We start from the raw sequence: 19,948 nt of genomic DNA on the forward strand, positions 1-19,948 counted from the left end.
GCCCACCAGCACAGATAGGGACATACAATAAAGTACCTGATTGTAAACCACTTAGGATATAAGCAGTATATAAATAATTAAATAAAATTAAAGGATGGTCTGTACATGGAGGAACACTACAGAAAAATAAGAATGGAATCCTATTAAAACAAACCTTAAATAGATTACATAGAGTATGACGGCAGAAAAGGGCCGTCGGCCCAACAAGTCTGCCCACTCAAAGAACCCTCCCCCTAAGCATTTCCCCGGAGCGAACCCACAAGTTTATCCCATCGTCCCTTGAAGTCGAGCACGTTACTGGCCTCAACTACCTGATGTGGAAGACCATTCCAGCGATCAACCACCCTTTTGGTGAATAAGTATTTCCTGATGTCACCATGAAGTCTCCCACCCTTGAGTTTGAGCAGATGCCGTCTTGTTGCCGTTGGACCTGTAGGGAAAAAAGATATCTTCTTCCACCTCAGTGCTTTATTTTTCCTGCAGAGGGTATAAGGTCTGAATAAAATGGCAATAAAATAAATTCTGATGCTTTTATTTGTGTCATTTTAAAAGCAAAGGTGGTTAATAATTGGAAGGAACCGTATATGATAGGGGGTGAGAGGCTGATATGCACGGACGGGAAGTATCCAAAGATCTAAACGCGAAAAAACAGTGTGACAAGGCAGTGGCTGCTGCTAGAAGGATGCTGGGTTGTATAAAGAGAGGCGTAAGTCAGTAGAAGGAAGAAGGTGTTGATGCCCCTGTACAGGTCATTTGTAAGGCCCCACTTGGAGTATTGTGTTCAATTTTGGAGACCGTATCTAGCGAAAGACGTAAGAAGACTTGAAGCGGTCCAGAGGAGGGCGATGAAAATGATAGGAGGCATGCGCCAGAAGACGTATGAGGAGAGACTGGAAGCCCTGAATATGTATACCCTAGAGGAAAGGAGAGACAGGGGAGATATGATTCAGACGTTCAAATACTTGAAGGGTATTAACGAAGAACAAAATCTTTTCCAGAAAAAGGAAAATGGTAAAACCAGAGGACATAATTTGAGGTTGAGGGGTGGTAGATTCAGGGGCAATTTTAGGAAATTCTACTTTACAGAGAGGGTAGTGGATGCATGGAATGCGCTCCCGAGAGAGGAAAACGGTGACTGAGTTCAAAGAAGCGTGGGATGAACACAGAGGATCTAGAATCAGAAAATAATGGATATACATTGAAAGAACTAAGGCCAGTACTGGGCAGACTTGCACTTTCTGTGTCTGCATATGGCCATTTGGTGGAGGATGGGCTGGGGAGGGCTTCAATGGCTGAGAGGGTGTAGATGGACTGGAGTGAGCTTTGATGGAGACTTCAGGAACCTAAGAACAGTACTGGGCAAGCTTTGGATTCTTGCCCAAACAGCTAAGAAGAAAAACATTAAAAAAAAATAATTTAAATTGAATTAGGTTGGGCAGACTGGATGGACCATTTGGGTCTTCATCTGCTATCATCTACTATGTTACTATGACAAAACAGGAAATGTAGCAATATTTCATTTTTTTAAATGAGAAAAACATCTCTGGTGAATTTTTCGATGTTAGGTGTCCACCCCGGGCGCTGTCATGGTGTGGGCACTGGCACCCTTCCTCCTCCCGCCCTGCGTGCGTCCCCCCTTCCCTTTCCTCTAGTTCTTCATCACCATGTGCAACACTTTCAAACGCTGCGGTTCCTGCTGACATCACTTCTGGGTGCCGCATATAGGAAGTGATGTCAGAGAGAGTGTGGGTGAAGGGAAGGGGGGTGCGTGGCAGGGGGGGGCAGGGAAGGAGTGGGGGGGCAGCGATGAGGGCGGGGAGGGGCACTACTGCCCTGGCCGCCTCTCACCCTCACTGCGGATAATTGTTGGCAATAATTACAGAAGGCATCAGTAGCCTAAAGCAGAAAAGCTATTGGGTCTAATAATTATAATCAAAGACATGTCTGGGTTTTTCTGGATGCCTGCTAACCTTAATCTAGGTGCTCATAATTGGCAAAAATTAAAATGAATTGGGTAGTAAGTGCCCAACTCTGTAGGCACTTAGACCAAGGTGCATCTTGGGTGTGTTTTGCATGTAGGCGCCTAATAATGTAATTGCTCTCTGTCCTGATCTGTTATAGGTTTGTTTTGATATGAATCTTAGTGAACTGGAAGCTGGGAAATCAGAGCTGCTTTCCTCTCTAATACTCCTTCAGCAAAATCGCTTTGGCGCAGTAACCCATGCTACCATTAGCACATGGTTTTTAATGAATTACTTCCACTAAATTATGAGGCCAGGATCAATTAACACATGCAGTAACCCATGTCAATGGAGGATGGCTTATCATGCCTTAGTGCAGCAGTCCCTTTTATCTTTCATTACTCCAGGTACCTGCAAAATCTATACGCTCTGACAAATGTAAAGTGTTGTGATACAGAAAAGTATATCAAAGCTGAAATAAAATGATATGGCTAGAATACTGAATTTTGAAAAGTTATGTGTCATTCACACACTCATATTTGCTATAAGTTTTTCTCCTCCATGTGAAGTCCCATCTTCGGGCATTCAAAGATTTGGTATCATCATAAGTGACACTGGCTACATATCTCTTCCAGTATTCAAATCAGAAGAGTAAGAACATAAGAACACCTTCACTGGATCAGACCCTAGGTCCATCTAGTCCGGTGACCCGCACACGCGGAGGCCAAATCGGGTGCTCCCAGATGGAGAACCTGATTACCCGTATCCCTCAATGTGTTTTGCAAGGAGGTGTGCATCCAACTTGCGCTTGAAACCCAGAATGGTAATCTCCATCACAACCTCCTCTGGGAGACCTCACTCAGTTCTGGAGGACCACCGGCCAGTCGGGTTTTTGGGATAGCCCTAATAAATGTGCATGAGACAGATTTGCATATAATGGAGGTGACAGGCATGCAAATCTGCCCCATGCATGTTCATTAGGGCTGGCGGTCCTCCAGGACAGGGTTGGGAACCACAGCTCTAGAACACTGCTTCTCAATCCAGTCCTTGGGATGCACCTAGCCAGCCAGGTTGTCACGATACCAATGCATGATTTAAGTTTGCATGCAATGGAGAAAGTGCATGCAAATCTTGTGCATATGAATTGTGGATATCCTGAAATGTGACTGGCTAGGTGGGAAACGAGAACTGGGCTGAGAAGCACGGTACTAGGCCCAATTCTGGAGGCTGACCTAACTGGGCCTGGATTTCAGGACAGACACAATGGGACAGAATTACAAATATGTTCCTGTTATAAAATTAAAAAAAGGCAACTGAGCTCTTAATTTATCCACCAAAGTTAGGCTCCTAAATTTATTATCAGTCAAATTTAGGAGCCCAATATCTTTATTTTAGAAACTCTGTGTTTTGGATGTCTGAAATCTGGCATTTACACATCCAGATCCCAATTTTGAAAAATCAGCATAAATATCCATATGGCAAGGGGGCATGGTCTGGGTATGTTTTGGGTGGGCTGGGGAGAGGCCAAAATAGAGATGTTCAACTCTGATTTCAGAAGGGGAAGAAACAGTGGCATAGTAAGTGGGATTGGGATGGCCCACCCCAGGTGCCATCTTGATGGGGGCGCTGGCCCTTCTGTGCCCCCCAATGCCATGTTTGCATCCTCCCTTCCCCCCATAGCTCTTTAAATCTTTGCCAGTGCAAGCAACTTCTCTAGTCTGTTGCTCACGCTGGCTGGGCTCCCCTCTGAAATTACATGCGCGAGCAGCAGGCCATAGAAGTTTCTCGTGTTGGCAAAGATCTAAACAGGTACATGGGGAAGGGTGGGTGCGAGAGTGGCATGGGGTGGGGAGCATCTCCTACCCTCGTTTGTGGAGGCTTTTCTCTGAAATTATGTTGGTAGGAATATTTAATAAGAATCCTGAACTGTGATTGTTGGGGATGGTTAACGTATAAATTCATTGAGATTTTGACATTATTTTAAGTGGATTAAATTGCAATGTAACTTGAATGCATGTTGCAAATGCACTACTGTCCATTAACTACTGTGAATGTTTTAATTGTTAACCGCTTAGTTATAGGCGGTTTAGAAATTAATAAATAAAACTCGGAAGAGATGCCCTTGTCTGGCCATCATATCTCAAAGAAGAGCGACCAAGATGAAAAAGGGGATGGAACTCCTTTGATGAGGAAAGACTAAAACGGTTAGGGCTCTTCAGCAGGAAAAGAGACGGCTGAGGGGGGAAATGATTGAGGTCTTGAGTGTTGTAGAACGGGAACAAGGGAATCAATTTTTTACTCCGTCAAAAATTGCAGGGAAACCAATAGGAATAAATTTTTTTTTCCACTCACAGAATAGTTAAGCTCTGGAACTCATTGCCAGATGATATGGTAACAGCGCTTAACACAGATGGGTTAAAAAAAAAAAAAAAGGACCTGGACAAGTTCCTGGAGGAAAAGTCTATAGTCTGCTATTGAGACAGACATTGGGGAGGTCACTGCTCGTCCTGGGATTGGTAGCATTGAATATTGCTCTTGAGTTTATTTATTTAATTTGTTTTCTAGACTGTTGTCCCGAAAGAGCTCAGAACGGGTTACAGGTTTAACATAGGTAATTTCTGTACAAGTTTACGATACAAGTTTTTATCTAACTTGATATATGCTAGGGGCTTATGATAATACAGTCAAACTTCACAGGGAGTAAATGCCCTCACTGTTGGCCCTGAAGAGATTACGGGTGTGCCACAAAAGATTCCAGAATTTTACTTTTCACCATTCCCTTCATAAGTATACAATAGAACAGATGACATGTACGTTACGTACACAAGAGTCAAGAACATAAGAACTGCCAACTCTTGATCAGACCTACGGTCCACACACGCGGAGGCCCAGCCAGGTGTATACCTGGCGTAATTTTAGTCACCCATATCCCTCTATGCCTCTCGTAAGGAGATGTGCATCTAGTTTGCTTTTAAATACTAGAACGGTGGATTCTGTAATAACCTCCTCTGGGAGAGCATTCCAGGTGTCCACCACTCGTTGCGTAAGGATACAACATTTGCGTAAGGATACAAGCATCATTCTTTAACGTGATTGGTCCTTGAAAACTAACAGCATGTACTCGCACCCCTCCTGCTCTCCATCCCCCTGCTATGCATGCGCACACCCCTTCCCCGCCTCCTGTACCTTTTTATCTTGACTGCTTGCGTCAGCTTCGGCGCTCTGTGATGTCACTTCCAGGACCCACATCTAGGAAGTGATGTTAGAGAGCACCATGGCTGCTCGTGCCAAAAATAAAAAGGTACAGAGAGAAGGGAAGGGGGGGGGAACAGGCACCACTGCCCCAGGTGCCGCTCACTCCCACTACGCCACTAATGAGGACAGTGCCTGTAAAAGGGGGGAGGGTATATAATTGGGCATGTCTCCCACCTACAGAATACTATAAGATATACATGTGATCTCTAGTGCTTAGGTACACTCATGCCTGCCATTTATCCTTGTGCATCTATCTTTAGCCTTAATCCGGTATTCAATATTGGCATTTATGTGCTCAGAGGTTATTAAAGAATTGGCACTTTAGGCCCATGTTCTATAAACAGTGCTTTAGGTTAGACCGGGAGTGGGCAACGAGGGCCGCAATCCAGTGGGTTTTCAGGATTTCTCCAATGAATATGCATGAGATCTATTTGCATGCACCACCTTTCATTGTATGCAAATGGATCTCATGCATATCCTAAAAAGCTGACTGGCTTGCGGCCCTTGTTGCCCACCCCTGGGTTAGACACTACTAGTTTCCCTACTGGCACCTCACGTAATAGGTCAAGCCATTTAAGAGAAATGCACCCTTTCAAAACACAAATGTAAGTGCCTACGTCACACCTTAGAACGCCTAAGGTCGAAGTAGGTGTGGTTAGTGCTGGTAACAACCTTAAGCGTTCTAAGGTGTCTCCATAAACACAATCTCAAAGGTAGGCCTTTAAAACCCTGGCCAACATTTCCAGCGCCTAGCTTTGACCAAAGTTGCAATTTTGTAAAAGGCGCCGTTGGGTGACTGACACACGATTGGAGGCCATTTTTTTAGGCAGCCACCAATAATGGTACCATTTGCAGGATCTAGTTCTCAGGGCTCACCATCATGGTGCCTAATTGGTGGTACCCAGTTATAGAATTGCTCTCTAAGGCCGCCGCATGGCACATTTGCTGTGTAAATTTGATCTACTGCCTAAAAGTGTCTTCCCCCGGACCTTTCTTTGCGCTCTCACTGACGTTACTTCCAGGACCCGTGCCTAGAAGTGACATCATAGAGAGCACCAAAAAGGTAAAGGGGAAGGCACGGGGGCGCATGGCATTATATTTTATTTGCACCTTTGCATTTAGTACTTGCTAAATCGGTTAGCGCACCTTAATAAAAGGACCCTTATTTCAGTTATAGTAGGGTTGACTGTTCAGGAAATATAACTGCATCATCAAATAACGCACAAGCAAAGAGACTGCGGTGTTTCCTGTTGACCACAATAGGGGGTCATTTTTGTTACTGCCTGCACGGGTAGAAATAACACATGGGTGCTTTTGCTCCATGAACTCTGTGGGATTATCAAAGTACACACCCACTTCTACTTTGAAAATTATCCCACAAATTTGCATCTGATAAATTGTGTCGTTTCAAACCCCAGTACTACCCCCAGGATTTCTTCCCCTCCTCAGGCACATAAAAGTATGCCTGAAATGGCATGACCGGCATACTCACATCTGCATATAAGACAGGTAATTTTTATACAAGTCCATCGCCATCAGGAAAGTGAAGTTTCCCTGCAAAAATGGCTTTGAAAACTACCCTCAAGAAAAATCAAAATATTGGTGATCCATAACGTGACCATTTATTTTTTTTCCTCAAAACGGGATATCTACTAATTTTCAGGGCCGCTGGCATTTAGGGCCATATTTCCTATTTGCAGTGGGCTTAGGCACCTCCCACAGCTGGTTAGCGTTGAGCAGCAGCTCCTCCAGGCTGCAGCTGTAGATCTCGTCGGGCAGGGAGCAGTGCAGCTTGTCCACTGACTCCACATGCCGGTTGCAGCGCCACAGGGAGATGCACTTGAGCATGGCGAGGGCGGGCCCATCGAGGGGGATGGGGACTGAGGAGAGCACGCGAGCCAAGGTCCCCGGGACGCTCAGTGCTCCCTGTGCATTCTCTCTTGGCCCTCACAGCTAGCTGCTCGCGCCAGCAGGGAGAAATCCAAGGCTCCTTTTGGCCACCCCTGCATGTTGTCCCCAAGCACAGCTTTGGGACACCGAAATGTCCCATTTTCAGAAAGTGAGCAACTAGACTCTAATTGCTCTCTTTCTGAAAATGGGACATTTCAGCGTCCCCCAAGCTGTGCTTGGGGACAATGGGACAGGTTACCTAAAAACGGGATGGTCCTGTTCAAAACGGGACATATGGTCACGTTAGTGATCAGGTAGTTTCATATCTTATGCCAATTGCTAATTTACCCCCCATTTATTTCTTCAGTGATTATTAATGTGAATTTGTCACTTTAGTGGGAAGCCTGGAAGACCCCTCTGATGGCAACACCCTTTTCTTCCATGACAGATTAAGTTCATTTATTCCATCTAAATCTCTGTGTTTCTTGGGAAGTAGAGAAATCAAGCACACCCCAGACACGCAATAGAATAGCACATCTGCAAATGATTTCCAGTCTCTAATCTAGGAGGAACTGTCACATCCTCCTGGGCTCTGGAGTTCGCTAGTCATATACTGATGTATACCTTTGAAAGCCTTTAAAATGTTTGGGATCTACAGGATGCTGGAACATCTGAGGAATCCAGCGTTTGAGCTGAAGCCATCGGTATCATATCTACATTTCACTTTAAAAACAGAGCACACAAAACTAATTAACCTACAACACAAACAAACATGTTTAAGGGCTCTTTTTACTTTTCCCACTATTTACACACATTATAAATTCATGTAAGTGCAGCAAGGGTTCACGTAACACTCCATTCTGAAAGCTGCATGCAAGGTCATGGCAGCCATTTCAAGAAGCTGGCCACCATGGTCAGAAGGAGTGACTGGGCATTGTTTCTTCCCCGCAGACATATCCAGGTAGGGCCTTCTTTTAATCCTTAAGCCACTTTGGCACTCAAGACACCCTTCTTGAAGTCTAGGCAGTCTTCTTTTAATCTCGGACCCATCACAGGAAGTTTTTCAGGAGTAGAACATCTTCAAAAATTCAAAGTCTCTTTCATTTAAACTTTTGGCCTCCAGGCTCTACAAACACAATTCCTGCAGCTCTCAGAGAAGGTGGAGAGATGACAAACATTCTTTTTCCTTTGTCTATGACCAGTTTGGTTCTTAGAACTGAATTTTGTAAACTCAAAGTATCAAGATCTTCGGCACCTGATACGATATCAGAATGGCAGAAAAAGTAGGACAAGAAAAAGAAAATTCCTTGCAATATGGAGTTTTTACCCTAAAAAATGACCTCACCAACACAATTAAATGACAACATATCTCACATAAATATTTCTAACCACTTCCACAGGGAACAGAGATATTCCATAAGAATATAAAAATAGCCATACTGGGTCTGACCACAGTGGTCAATCCAGGTCACAAGTACCTGTCAAAACCCCAAAGTGTAGCAACATTCTATTCTACCAATCCAGAGCAAGCAGTGGTTTCCCCCATGTCTGTCTCAATAACAGACTATAGATTTTTCCACCAGAAACTTGTCCAAATGTACTTGTACTTTAGCCCAGATTCACTAAAAGGTAGCAATTCAATCGCTGTTGGCTGATTACTGGCCGATTTTGAAACAGCGATTGATTCATTACCATTTTTGCATGCAAATGATTTGCTTGGAGGTGCAAATCATTTGCATGCAAACTTCCCCAACTCAATCGCTCAGTGAGCGATTGAGTTGGGGCAGCCCTGACAGTAGTGACAGGAGAAGCAGCCTCCTGTCACTGGCTTTTTTTTTTCTTTTTAATGCCCGCATTTACACAAAGGAACCCTCCAGAGCAGGAGGAACTGAGCACCCCTCCTGCTCCCAACTTTCTGAGGTACTGGGGGTGGGCCTGGGCCTAGCCCGGCCAGACCGATGGCAGTGGGGGTTTACAACGGCAGGACGGAGTTGGCATCCCTCCAGCCATATTCATGCAAAATGGGGGGGGGGGGGGCAGCGTCCAGAATTTGCTTTTTTAGGGACTGGGCCTGGGCCCGCTGCCGATGGCAGGAGGGAATCAGTATCCCTCCTGCTTTTTTCTTGGAAGGGGGGGAGAGCAGCGGGGCCGCATTTGTTTGTGGGGGAATTCCTCCTGCAATTTGTGGGGCGGGGGGGGAGCACATTTTTTTGACAGGCCTGCCTGTCTTTTATTAATTTTTTTTAATGGGGCAGATATTTTGCATGTGTAAGACATGCAAAATATCTGTGCCATGGAAAAAAAAATTAATAAAAAAAGACAGGCAAGCCTTTCAAAAAAACGGCAGACCTGTTGATAACACAATTACCAATGCAATAGAATGTCACAAAAATCAGTGCTGCTGCAGTTTCAATAAAGGGAGTTTCAAATGACTGGAGGAAAAAGCCTCAGACTGGAACCCTTCCACCACCACAATGGTGGTCCAAGGTGGTCAGGCGAACACCTCACTGGCAAAAAACTGGAAAAATACGGATAGGAACACCTTTCTTGATTTTTCAAGTAATCATCCGAATCCTCTCAAACGCAGTTTGCCCACCTCTCAGTTTTTCCGCTATCGTCGGCTATGTTCAGACACTGGGGATTATAAAATCAAGAGTAAACAATTATACTCCCGATTAAAGAATAGGGGATACCCCCCAGCAGTTTTAAAGAAAGCCTATAAAAGAGCTAAATTCATTAATAGGGATTTTCTTTTTCTACCTCGGGAAACTGAGTCCACGGACAACATTGCTACATGCATTCTAGAGTACTCTCCAAATATCAATAATGTCTCAAAGATATTAAGACGCCACTGGAAAATAATGGATCCCCATCCTGTGTTCAGAGACATTCATTTCAGAATAGCATATTCAAGACAAAAAAACTTTAAAGAACTTTTAAGTCCATCTGACATAATGGATTCCTGCCTGCCAACAACACATTTGACTGGACACTTCAAATGTGGTAAATGTTCCACCTGTACCATAACTCAGGAACTTTCAGACGTTTTTATTCATCCGCTAACTAACCAAATTTTCAAATTGAAACACATGACTTCTTGCATGTCCACTTTTGTAGTCTATGTTTTCATCTGCCCATGCCCAATGACCTATTTTGGTCAGGCTACTCGTCCCTTCAAAACACGGGTCACTAAGCACAAGAGTTGCATACGCAATAATAGACTACAAGCTCCTATGGTCACACATTGTCTAGAACATAATCATCAGTTCATGGTTTTAAAATGTTGTGTGATCGATCACATTAGTGAGGCGAGCATGGATAGACAGCGGTGTTTGTTGCGGGCAGAGCAACAATGGATCCATAGACTAAATAGTGAAGAACCAGATGGACTCAACTCAAAATTGGAATGGAGTATATTCTACTAACGTTTCACTAATGACATACACCGAATCAGTTCTTTACATCACACACATAATTAATCTCTTCCTGCTTACCAGCCTCTGTAACAGTGTTTGAAGTTTTGCATGTGTCAGCATTTACCATCGTAGCATTAATTTTTGCCACGTATTCACTTCCGGGTTTGTCACCCGGGAGTGCTATAATAATCCCAGTACAGTCGTGGTGCAGCCATCTTTTGATCTTGAGATGCGGTTTGCGTCCAGCTTAAAGGTATGTCCTTGTGGCTTCTTTTTCAGTTCTTTTTGAAGCCGTGCAACTGTCCAGTTTTTTAATCTAAGGTTTGCTTTAATTCTGGTTTCAGTTTGATCGGATCGCTTTACACCCTGAGGCAGCAGATATGTGAAACGCTGGCCATCGTTGGTGTACCGATCAACAAATTAGATAAGTGGATATTTCCTCTATCTTTTGCACAACAGCCCTGCTTCAAGTTTACTACTATTGGGAGTCGGTCTGGAGGTTTTTTGCCAGTGAGGTGTTCGCCTGACCACCTTGGACCACCATTGTGGTGGTGGAAGGATTCCAGTCTGAGGCTTTTTCCTCCAGTCATTTGAAACTCCCTTTATTGAAACTGCAGCAGCACTGATTTTTGTGACATTCTATTGCATTGGTGAAAGTGTTTGTTCTAACATTATTAGCTTTTCACATTTCCGAGTTGTTTTTTGATAACACAATTACCAACAGGTCTGCAGCAGTCGGGTTTGCCAATAGTAAAACCCGATTCAAAATAGCCAAGAAATTGTTAGTGAATCAATCAGTTGGCTATTTTGCATGGGGTTTTACTAATTTGCATGGGAGGATCGGATTGGAGCAGTGAATGATCGGGACAGAGGTTAGTGAATTGGATCGGAGGGAAATCGGGTCACAAACCAATCGGTACACAATCAGTTTGCTTAGTGAATTTAGCCCTTTGTTAAGTGGCTTATAACATGCCAAGTCAGACCAAAGTCAATTGAATCCAATGTACTGTCTCTGACAGTAGCCAATCAAAGTTGCAAACACATGAGAAATCAGGTACAATGTCAATAACAATCACAAGCTAAAATCCTTCTCCAGTACCAAAGCTCAAATGAGTCAATCTTCTTTCTATCTTGTTTCCATAAATGACCACTGAGAAAATGAGTGATCTTTTGAAGTGTTATTTCCTTGCCTCTGAATACTTTGTCAAGAGCTTTCATTGAAGAGTGACCAATTGCTATTCTGAGGAGTATTTTTTCCCTGCTAGTTGATTCTTGGTTTACGAAAGAGCCCAGGAGATTAAAATCCTTTACAACTTCTATTCTATTGCTGTCAAGCTCATAATCTTCATCATTGTTCATGTTCATTATCTTCGTAGGCATATTGGCATTAATTCATTTTAACTAAAATTTACACACGCATTAAGAAAGGGAACATGGAAATGTGAGGGTCATGGGCAAATCAAGGACATTCCTTACAATTACGCATGTACTTATAGAATGAGGGGGGATCTGCTTCAATTTAAGTGAGGATTTATACCATATTTCAGTTGGTGCAAATGACCGCGCCTAAAGTTAGATGTGGATCCCAGGCATTAGCACTATTCTGTATACTATGCCTCAATTTAAGTGCTTTTTATAGAAGAGAACTCAGCATTTTTTTTAGGGGGGAGGGGTTGGTGTGATTTTTTTTTTAGAGACTATATCTAGAATTTTGTTCTAAGCAGCCAGATTTAGAACATCATTGGGATTGTATAAAAGTATGTCCTATATTTATGTGCTAACCCTTGGCCGCTTAAGTGCTGAATATTATCTTAAAAAGCTATGTGTTAGCCAGCTGAAAAATAACTTGATGTTGAAAGCTGAAGCCCATTCAGGGATCAGCTTTGAATATTCAGGAATAAGCATAAATGGACAAAATATCAACATGGTCAATACAGCAACATAAACACTGCGTTTCAGAAACATACACATAGATCCGCCATAATATACACATTTATATTATCCATTTCAGATACATACATATCTATGTTTCCTGAAGCTATCACAGAGCCCCAAATCCTCTTACTATTATCACTTCCAGCGGGGATAAAAAATGCTGGGGGTTTCAAGTGGTAACCAGCCAGGTAGGGCCAGTCTCAGTTAGGGCGCTGGTCTTTGACCAGAGGGCTGCCGTGTGAGTGGACTGCTGGCCATGATGGACCACTGATCTGACCAAGCAGCGGCAATTCTTATGTTCTTATCCTTCAAGCAGAACACTGCTAACTTAGATGTCTCAGGAGCAGGGCATTGCATAGCGTTGAAAATATAGGACAGATTAGCTACAGAAATAATGTAAGAGTTTGAGGCAGCAAGGGTGTCCTATTGACTGGCTATCTACTCCTTTTCTTGCAGTGATTCGAGCAAAAATATCTAGTGAAAAGGTGATTTCAACCAACACCTTGACTCCCACGAAGACAATCCAGTATGAAATCAAACAAATCAAGGTACACATTTTTATCTGGTTATGTTCTTTCATTTCATGTACTTTTTATCCTACTTTTTCATGTATGTTTTTATGCTCTTCGGTTTTCATTTTGGTTTTATGTTTTTGTTTGTTTTGCTATTCTAAATGAATGTTTTATTGTCAGCTGCCTAGATAATAACTATTTTACATAAATAAAGTAGCACAAAAATGTTTGAAGTCCACATAACCTCTTTTATATAAGTTATAATACTGCTGCTACATGGTGAGCTCTAGTTTAAACCTTCTCATCCTTCGGACTTTCAACTCAACCAGGGCTGCCTGTATTAAGCTTCCTGCATCAGGAGACTTCATTTATAACAATCTAGATAGCATCAATCATGTTAGCCCACTTCCCTATCTAGCAATTGCAGATATAAACAAGTACACATGCAACCTGAACTTAACCAGTAGATGTCACTCTTGAACAGTGACTGATGTGCCTTGACTTGCCCGCTGGTTGCATTTAGGTTCTTTAAGCAGGAAGAGGCGGCTTAGGATACAAACTTTCTAGCTTCAAACTTTTTTTGTTGCTTGTGTTGCTTAAAAATGATTCTAGGATATCTATTAGCAGGCTGAAGTCAATTTCTCTAACTATTGGGATTGCATAGAGGTAGGGTTACCAGATGTCTGGATTTACTCAGACATGTCCTCTGTATAGAGCACGTCTGGGCGTCCGGATGGCTTTTCAATACATGGCACTTTGTCCGGGTTTTGAAAAGCTTCTAGCTTGGGACTGTGTTGGGAAGGCATCCGCGCATGCGCAGAAGCAAAGTGGTGACATCATGCACACATGCATGTGATGTCATCGTATTGCACCTGTGCATGTGCAGATGCCCTCCTGATGTAGCTCTGAACACAAGAATAGGTTGATGGGGGGTGGGCCTGGGGGCAAAACGGAGTGATGGGCAGAACGGGGAAGGCCTGGGGCTGTGGCCATGGGCCTGGATTTTACAGTAGTAAAATCTAGTAACCCTACATATAGGAATTCTTGGATTTGTTATTTTAGCAAGTTCAATAAAATATTTAAAACTACAGTATTTTAACCTGCTTTGGAATAATGAATGTACTTTGTGTAGTAACATCATATGAACAAATCCATATAAGGATACATAAAACCAGTATGGCTGAAATGCTAACACATTGGTCTTTTACTAGGGTTACCAGACATGTCCTCCTTTTGAGGACATGTCCAGGGGTCCAGTCGGCTTTTCAAAACCTGGTACTTTGGGTTTTGAAAAGAAATCGTGTTGGGAGGGGGCATGAGCGGATGCCTTCCTGTCTGACAAAAAGGCAGTGGGGGTGGGGCTAGGGCGGAGCTGAGGGTAGGGATGGAGCATAATGGGCGGGCCTTGGGGGGTAAGTCTAGTGGGTCCGGATTTTAATGATGTAAAATCTGGTAACCCTATCTTTTACTGTAGTAACACCTCTTACATGATAACCTTGAACAGTAGCTTAAGAGTTACAATTCAAGCTGATGGCCAATACATCCAAGGGAGCTCAGAACGGTTTTACATGCAATTATTCAGGTCCTCAAGCATTTTTCCCTTTCTGTCCCAGCGGAATCACAATCTATCTAATGTACCTGGGGCAATGGGGGGGATTAAGTGACTTGCCCAGGGTCACAAGGAGCAGCGTGGGTTTGAACCCACAACCCCAGGGTGCTGAGTGCCACACACTCCTATATATGGTACTCCAGATAGAGTTTGAGCCCACCGGGACAGATAGGGAAATATGATAAAGTACCTGAGTGTAAACCACTTAGGATATAAGTAATAAATATAAAAATAAACAGGAAGTTTATGTATCTGCTTATCTTTATATCTGACATTCAGTGACTGTGTACAGCGGCGAGATTCTGGGTGTGCCAAGAGGCACGTTATGTAGATGAGTTAGCCGGCGCCTCTCCACCAGCATAGTCATTTTAGGGTTAACAAGCTCAGTGCCCTGTCTGGAGGGTCTCCGCGCATGCGTGACTGTCAAAGTGATGGCATCACACACGCGTATGATGTCATTGCGTCGACATCTGTGCATGTGTAGAGACCCTCCAGCCAAGGCCTCGAGTTTAGTGTGCCTGCTTGGAAAACTAAAACTTAGCTTTGTATACCAGGTCTTCAACCAAAATGGAGCTCGACTCGGTTAACAGTAACTAAAAAGAACAGTCAGAGAAATTAGTGTATAGAACAGGCTCCAATTATGCCCTTCAGACACCTAATTCTAGGTGCTCTTATAGAATGTCACCCTGTGGTCATATCAACCCATTTATACAGGATGCTAAGAAAAACTAAAATGGTCTAAAAAAAAGGCCCTGTAATTTGAATGAAATTAACATTTCACATATAAGGTTTTTGGGTGACAATTGGATGGAAACATTGTCCATAGATTGCATGATTTATAGCCAGTGACATAGCAAGGGTAGATTGTGCCTAGCATCGCCCTATTTCCCCTAGCATCACCACACTCTGCACCTTCCCCCTCCCTTTCCCCACACTGTGCATCTTCCCCCTCCCTTCCCCACCCCTCCCATGCACCCTTCTCACTGTACCTCTTCAAACCTTCACCAGCTACAAGCAGCATCTCTTACCCACTGCTCATGCCAGCTTCAGTCTTCCCTCTGACATCACTTCCTGTCCCTGCGATCAGGAAGTGATGTCAGAGGGAGGGATGAGAATGTCGCAAGCAGTAGGTAAGAAATGCTACTCCCAGCCAACGATGATTTGAAGTGATATGGTGAGGGGAGGAAAAGGAAAGGTGGCGCCTGGACTGATCTGCCCCCCTGCCCACCTTACTACACCATCTTCCCCTGGTTAGTTTGGTAAGGCTTTACATTGCAGTATAATAGGTGTGTTAGTTTCTGCTTCTCACTTCTACTTGTTATAAACTGTTTTGATTTATTTGCTAATTTTTTACATCAGAGGTTGGGGGTCCCTACGGTCAAGTTGGAGCTTTTCTTTCAGATTTCAGTCTGGAGCCTCATAAAAAAAGAGCTTATGCAGGTTTTACAAGCTCCATATTTCTTTCTCCTGTGGGAACTGTAAAGATTAAGAACATATTTTTCAGTGACGCCAAGTGAGTTTGGGAGAGCCTGCCCTTAGGAGCTGTGAAGACCACAATTGCTCACAGCTGTCAGTACACAGTATGATGTAAGTGAAACAGGCTTACTTGAGATTGGATTTCAGCTCTGTAATGGCAGGTGATGACAGCCATGCGGAAGCTGACCAGCACCTGATGGATCCTTTTTAATTTTCAACCATTATTAGATTTTTTTTTTTTTTTTTTAATTTGTTGCAGACTTCTTAAATTTGGATTATTCAGACTATAGCTTAAATGGACTTTATCATGAAATTTATTGACTGAAATAACATTTATATCAGCAGTGTACTATCTCCCTTATTCTATAACAGGTTGCCCAAATTTGGGCAGTCATTTGCATGCTTAAATTTATAGAATTCTATTATTGATGCAGGTAAATATACATTGGCTGGGTAACATTATTATGCATTCCTCATCCTACTTTAGTTTTAGAAAATCAGTAAAACGAAATTGTTTAATTGATTTGTAACCTAAGAATTTTATAGTTTTTCACTTCTTCTACTCTGTAAGCATGCATTCGACAACTATGTATTGTGACCATTTCTCTGATTGTCCAGCACTTCTTGTTGTAAACCGCCTCGAACAATTATGGCTTTGGCGGTATATAAGAATAAAATTATTATTTTTTACCCACAATAATGGCAGTAGCACACCTAACTGCTATTCTATATGCACTAAAATGGCTTAATGTATATTTGCTAGGGGGTGTTCACAAGGAAGGAGCATGGACGTGTCATAGGTGGAAGGGGGCAACATTTATGAGGGTTACTTACAGAATAATGTAAATTACATGCACACATTCCACATATAGGCATGTATATTTATGCCAACCAAAGACCTGGTGCAAATGTACACGCCTATATTTAAGTTTTATGTTTATTAGAATTGATATTGATTTAGAAGGATCCTGTCAGAGCAGTTTACAATAAAATACATACTGGACCTAGAAAGCAACTACAGGAGGAGAGTGGAAAGAGAATACGAGAACAGAAGAGAAAATGTGTGGCCAACCCAACTGCTATACAATGCAATCCCACCTCCCAACAATGGAAAAGGAAGAAGATCAGTGGCCAAAACAGTCTTAAAATAGAAAGGTCATGACTTGTTTTGAACTTATTCATTGAGAAGAGTCGAAGCAAAAATGGCCGAATGAGAGAATCATGAGACAGTTGCATTCTGAACAGCATAGGGTTCTTGATGCTATTGTTATTTGGAATGATTTAAGTATACAAATAAGGACAGAGGTTATTCATTGGAAATTTCATAGAACGTTGAAAACATTTTTATACGATTGCCTGTAAAGTTAGTACTTTTAGTTAAAGAAGAGTAAGGCTATCTTTTTATCCATGGAATTGTATTTTCCCATATAATTATTATGGCTTCTTTGTGATGTAAATTGCCTTGAACTAAATGGCATTAGAGCAATTCAGAAATCTTGGATTAGATTAGTTTAGATAAAGTATAAGCAAGCATGGCCAGTATTAGTGCTGCCTGATTTGCGATGTGAATCGATTCACCGATTCACTTTGAGTGATTCGGGTTTTTTTTTTGCCAAAAATCGGTCTCCCAATTCGGTGACCAACCCTCCTCCTGCCTTCAGATCTCCTAAAGCAGGAATGGCAGCGCTGCCTCTTGCTGGCTGTCCACTGCCACTCCTGTTTTAGAAGACCTGAAGGCAGGAGGAGGATTGGTCACAGAATCGGGAGACCGAGGGAGGAGGGCCTGGAGTTGATAGTGGATCTCCGGTTTTACCCTCGCCTCTGATCCGAGTTGAAGTCTCACACAGGTGGAGCGCTGCATTGCGAGCTAGAGAATGACACGGGGAAAAAATCTGTCCACCCCCGGCCCACCATCCTCTGCACCACCCCGTCACCGCTGTTCCCTTCACCGCCCCGTCACCGTCACCCCTTTCACCGCCCCGTCACCGTCACTGCCATCCCATTCACCGCCCCGTCACCGTCCCCGCTGCATCCATATAAGCCTTAGTACTGTAATATTTAGCTTATTCCTTTCTTATAAATCAAAGTTCCTGCTGCTGAACTAGAGAAAGAGATGTTCAGCTGGCAGGGCTTTGTTTATAAATTTTTATCAACACAACTAATATACTACTTTATCCTAAAGCAAAAAATAAATAAATAAATAAATATAATTTTTTTTCTACCTTTGTTGTCTGGTTTCTGCTTTCCACATCTTCTCATTCAATTCCTTCCATCCACTGTGTGTCTTCTCTCTGCGTCTTCCATTTGCTGTTACTGTGCCTCTCCCTTCACCCCCCACCCCCAATTGGTCTAGCACCCATCTTCTTCTCTCCGCTCCCCCATAGTCTGGCATCTGTCTTCTTCCCACTCTGTCTTCCACATTTCCCTTCAGGGTCTGTTCCTCTCCACCCTCCTTCAATGTCTGTCCTATTCCTTTCCACCACCACCCTTCCCTCCCTCCTTTACCATCTGTTCCTTTCTACCACCTTTCAGCTCCTCTCGCGTGGCCTATCTATCTACCTTCCTCCCTCTTATTTTCATGGCACGTTACAATGTAAATTGTGCAAGCCACTGGAGCCTGCAAGCTCGGTCCCTGTCCCATCACCACAAACCATCTCGCTTCTGTGCTCCTATTTTCCCCATTTCTAATATCTCCCCTATGTATCTGCCATTGCCCCCCCCCCCCTGTGTCCATATACCATCCCCATGGCATGTCCCCTTTCTGTCTCTGTCCCTATGCCCCATGCACATAATTTCCCCTCTTTCTGTTACCTTCCTGTGTCCAGATTTCCCCTATCTTCCTCTTCCATACCAGTGTGTCTCTTCTTTTCAACCCCATATAGCTTTTTTCCCTCTTTCTTCCCCCCCCCCCCTGCTTCTAGCATCTGGCTCACCTGCCTATCCTTCCTGCTGTGGGTTTTTCTTTCCGTCTTCATCCCCTTGGCCCAGAATCCTTTTCCCTTTCACTCCCTCCTTCCAGTTTGAGCCGGGAACACGGGCGATTGCACGGTCCCCGCAGCCCCCACCTGCCTGCCCAATCGATCCTACTGTTTAGCCAGCTCTCTCCCTTCTCCTCACCTTAGTTTGTAGGTTTTCTTTTTCGGCGACCTGCACGCTTTCCCAAAGAGCTGTGCACACGTGGCTGCTCAGTGTTCAATCTTCTGCTCTGCTGCAACTTCCTGTTTCCGGTTGCGTAAGAGCAGAAGATCGAAACTGAGCAGCAGTGGGTGCGCGGCTCTTTGATAGCGTGCGGGTCATCGATAAAGAAAACCTACAAACTAAGGTGAGGAGAAGGGAGAGAGCTGGCTAATCACTAGGATCGATTGGGCAGGCGGGTGTGGGCTGCGGGGACCGCGCGATCCTTCCTGCCTCACTGCGGGGACAAGACCATTCACCGCTCCACGGGGTGGTGAATGGCCTTGTCCCCGTCCCCGCAGCAACTGCTAGCTTTCGTTCCCCGTTTCGGCGGGTTACCCGCGGCTAAACGCGGTGGCCGCGGGTAAACCGCCACCGTGTCATTCTCTATTGCGGCCACGGATTCACCTTAGTGTAACAGGACAGAGGGGAGCCAGGAACTAGCTCCAGAGAATCAGAACCTGGGATCCCCTCAGGAGACCAGTAACGGATTTCCCCCAAACTGGGCAGCACAGAAACTCCTTTCCCTGGCCCTGCTGGTGCGCTACTCCTTCCATCTCATAGCATGGCTCCCTTCCTCTGCTACTGCACATGCTCGGTCACTTCTTCATTTTGCACCAAGAGCTACTTGCAGCAACCTCAGCATTCTATTATTAAAAAGACTCGGCAAACCCGCCCCTCTGCCTTGGCCGGTAAAGCTAGTCTCAGTTAGGACACTGG

The 19,948-nt window shown here is 43.8% G+C and overlaps 2 protein-coding genes across 2 annotated transcripts in view; one reads left to right on the forward strand and one right to left on the reverse strand.

Moving 5' to 3' along the window:
• The window catches only part of SYN2 (synapsin II), a 502,630-nt gene that overhangs the window by 160,643 nt on the left and 322,039 nt on the right, over positions 1–19,948 (reverse strand). The gene's annotated exons all lie outside the window — the stretch shown is intronic.
• TIMP4 (TIMP metallopeptidase inhibitor 4) overlaps positions 1–19,948 on the forward strand; it is a 52,793-nt gene that overhangs the window by 19,047 nt on the left and 13,798 nt on the right. The window contains exon 2 of the mRNA XM_033926099.1: positions 12,914–13,005. Coding sequence (XP_033781990.1) covers positions 12,914–13,005 — 92 coding nt within the window. The remainder of the gene's footprint in view (positions 1–12,913; positions 13,006–19,948) is intronic.

This window comes from Geotrypetes seraphini, chromosome 17 (genome assembly GCF_902459505.1).
Source record: "Geotrypetes seraphini chromosome 17, aGeoSer1.1, whole genome shotgun sequence".
Classification (NCBI taxonomy): Eukaryota; Metazoa; Chordata; class Amphibia; order Gymnophiona; family Dermophiidae; genus Geotrypetes; species Geotrypetes seraphini.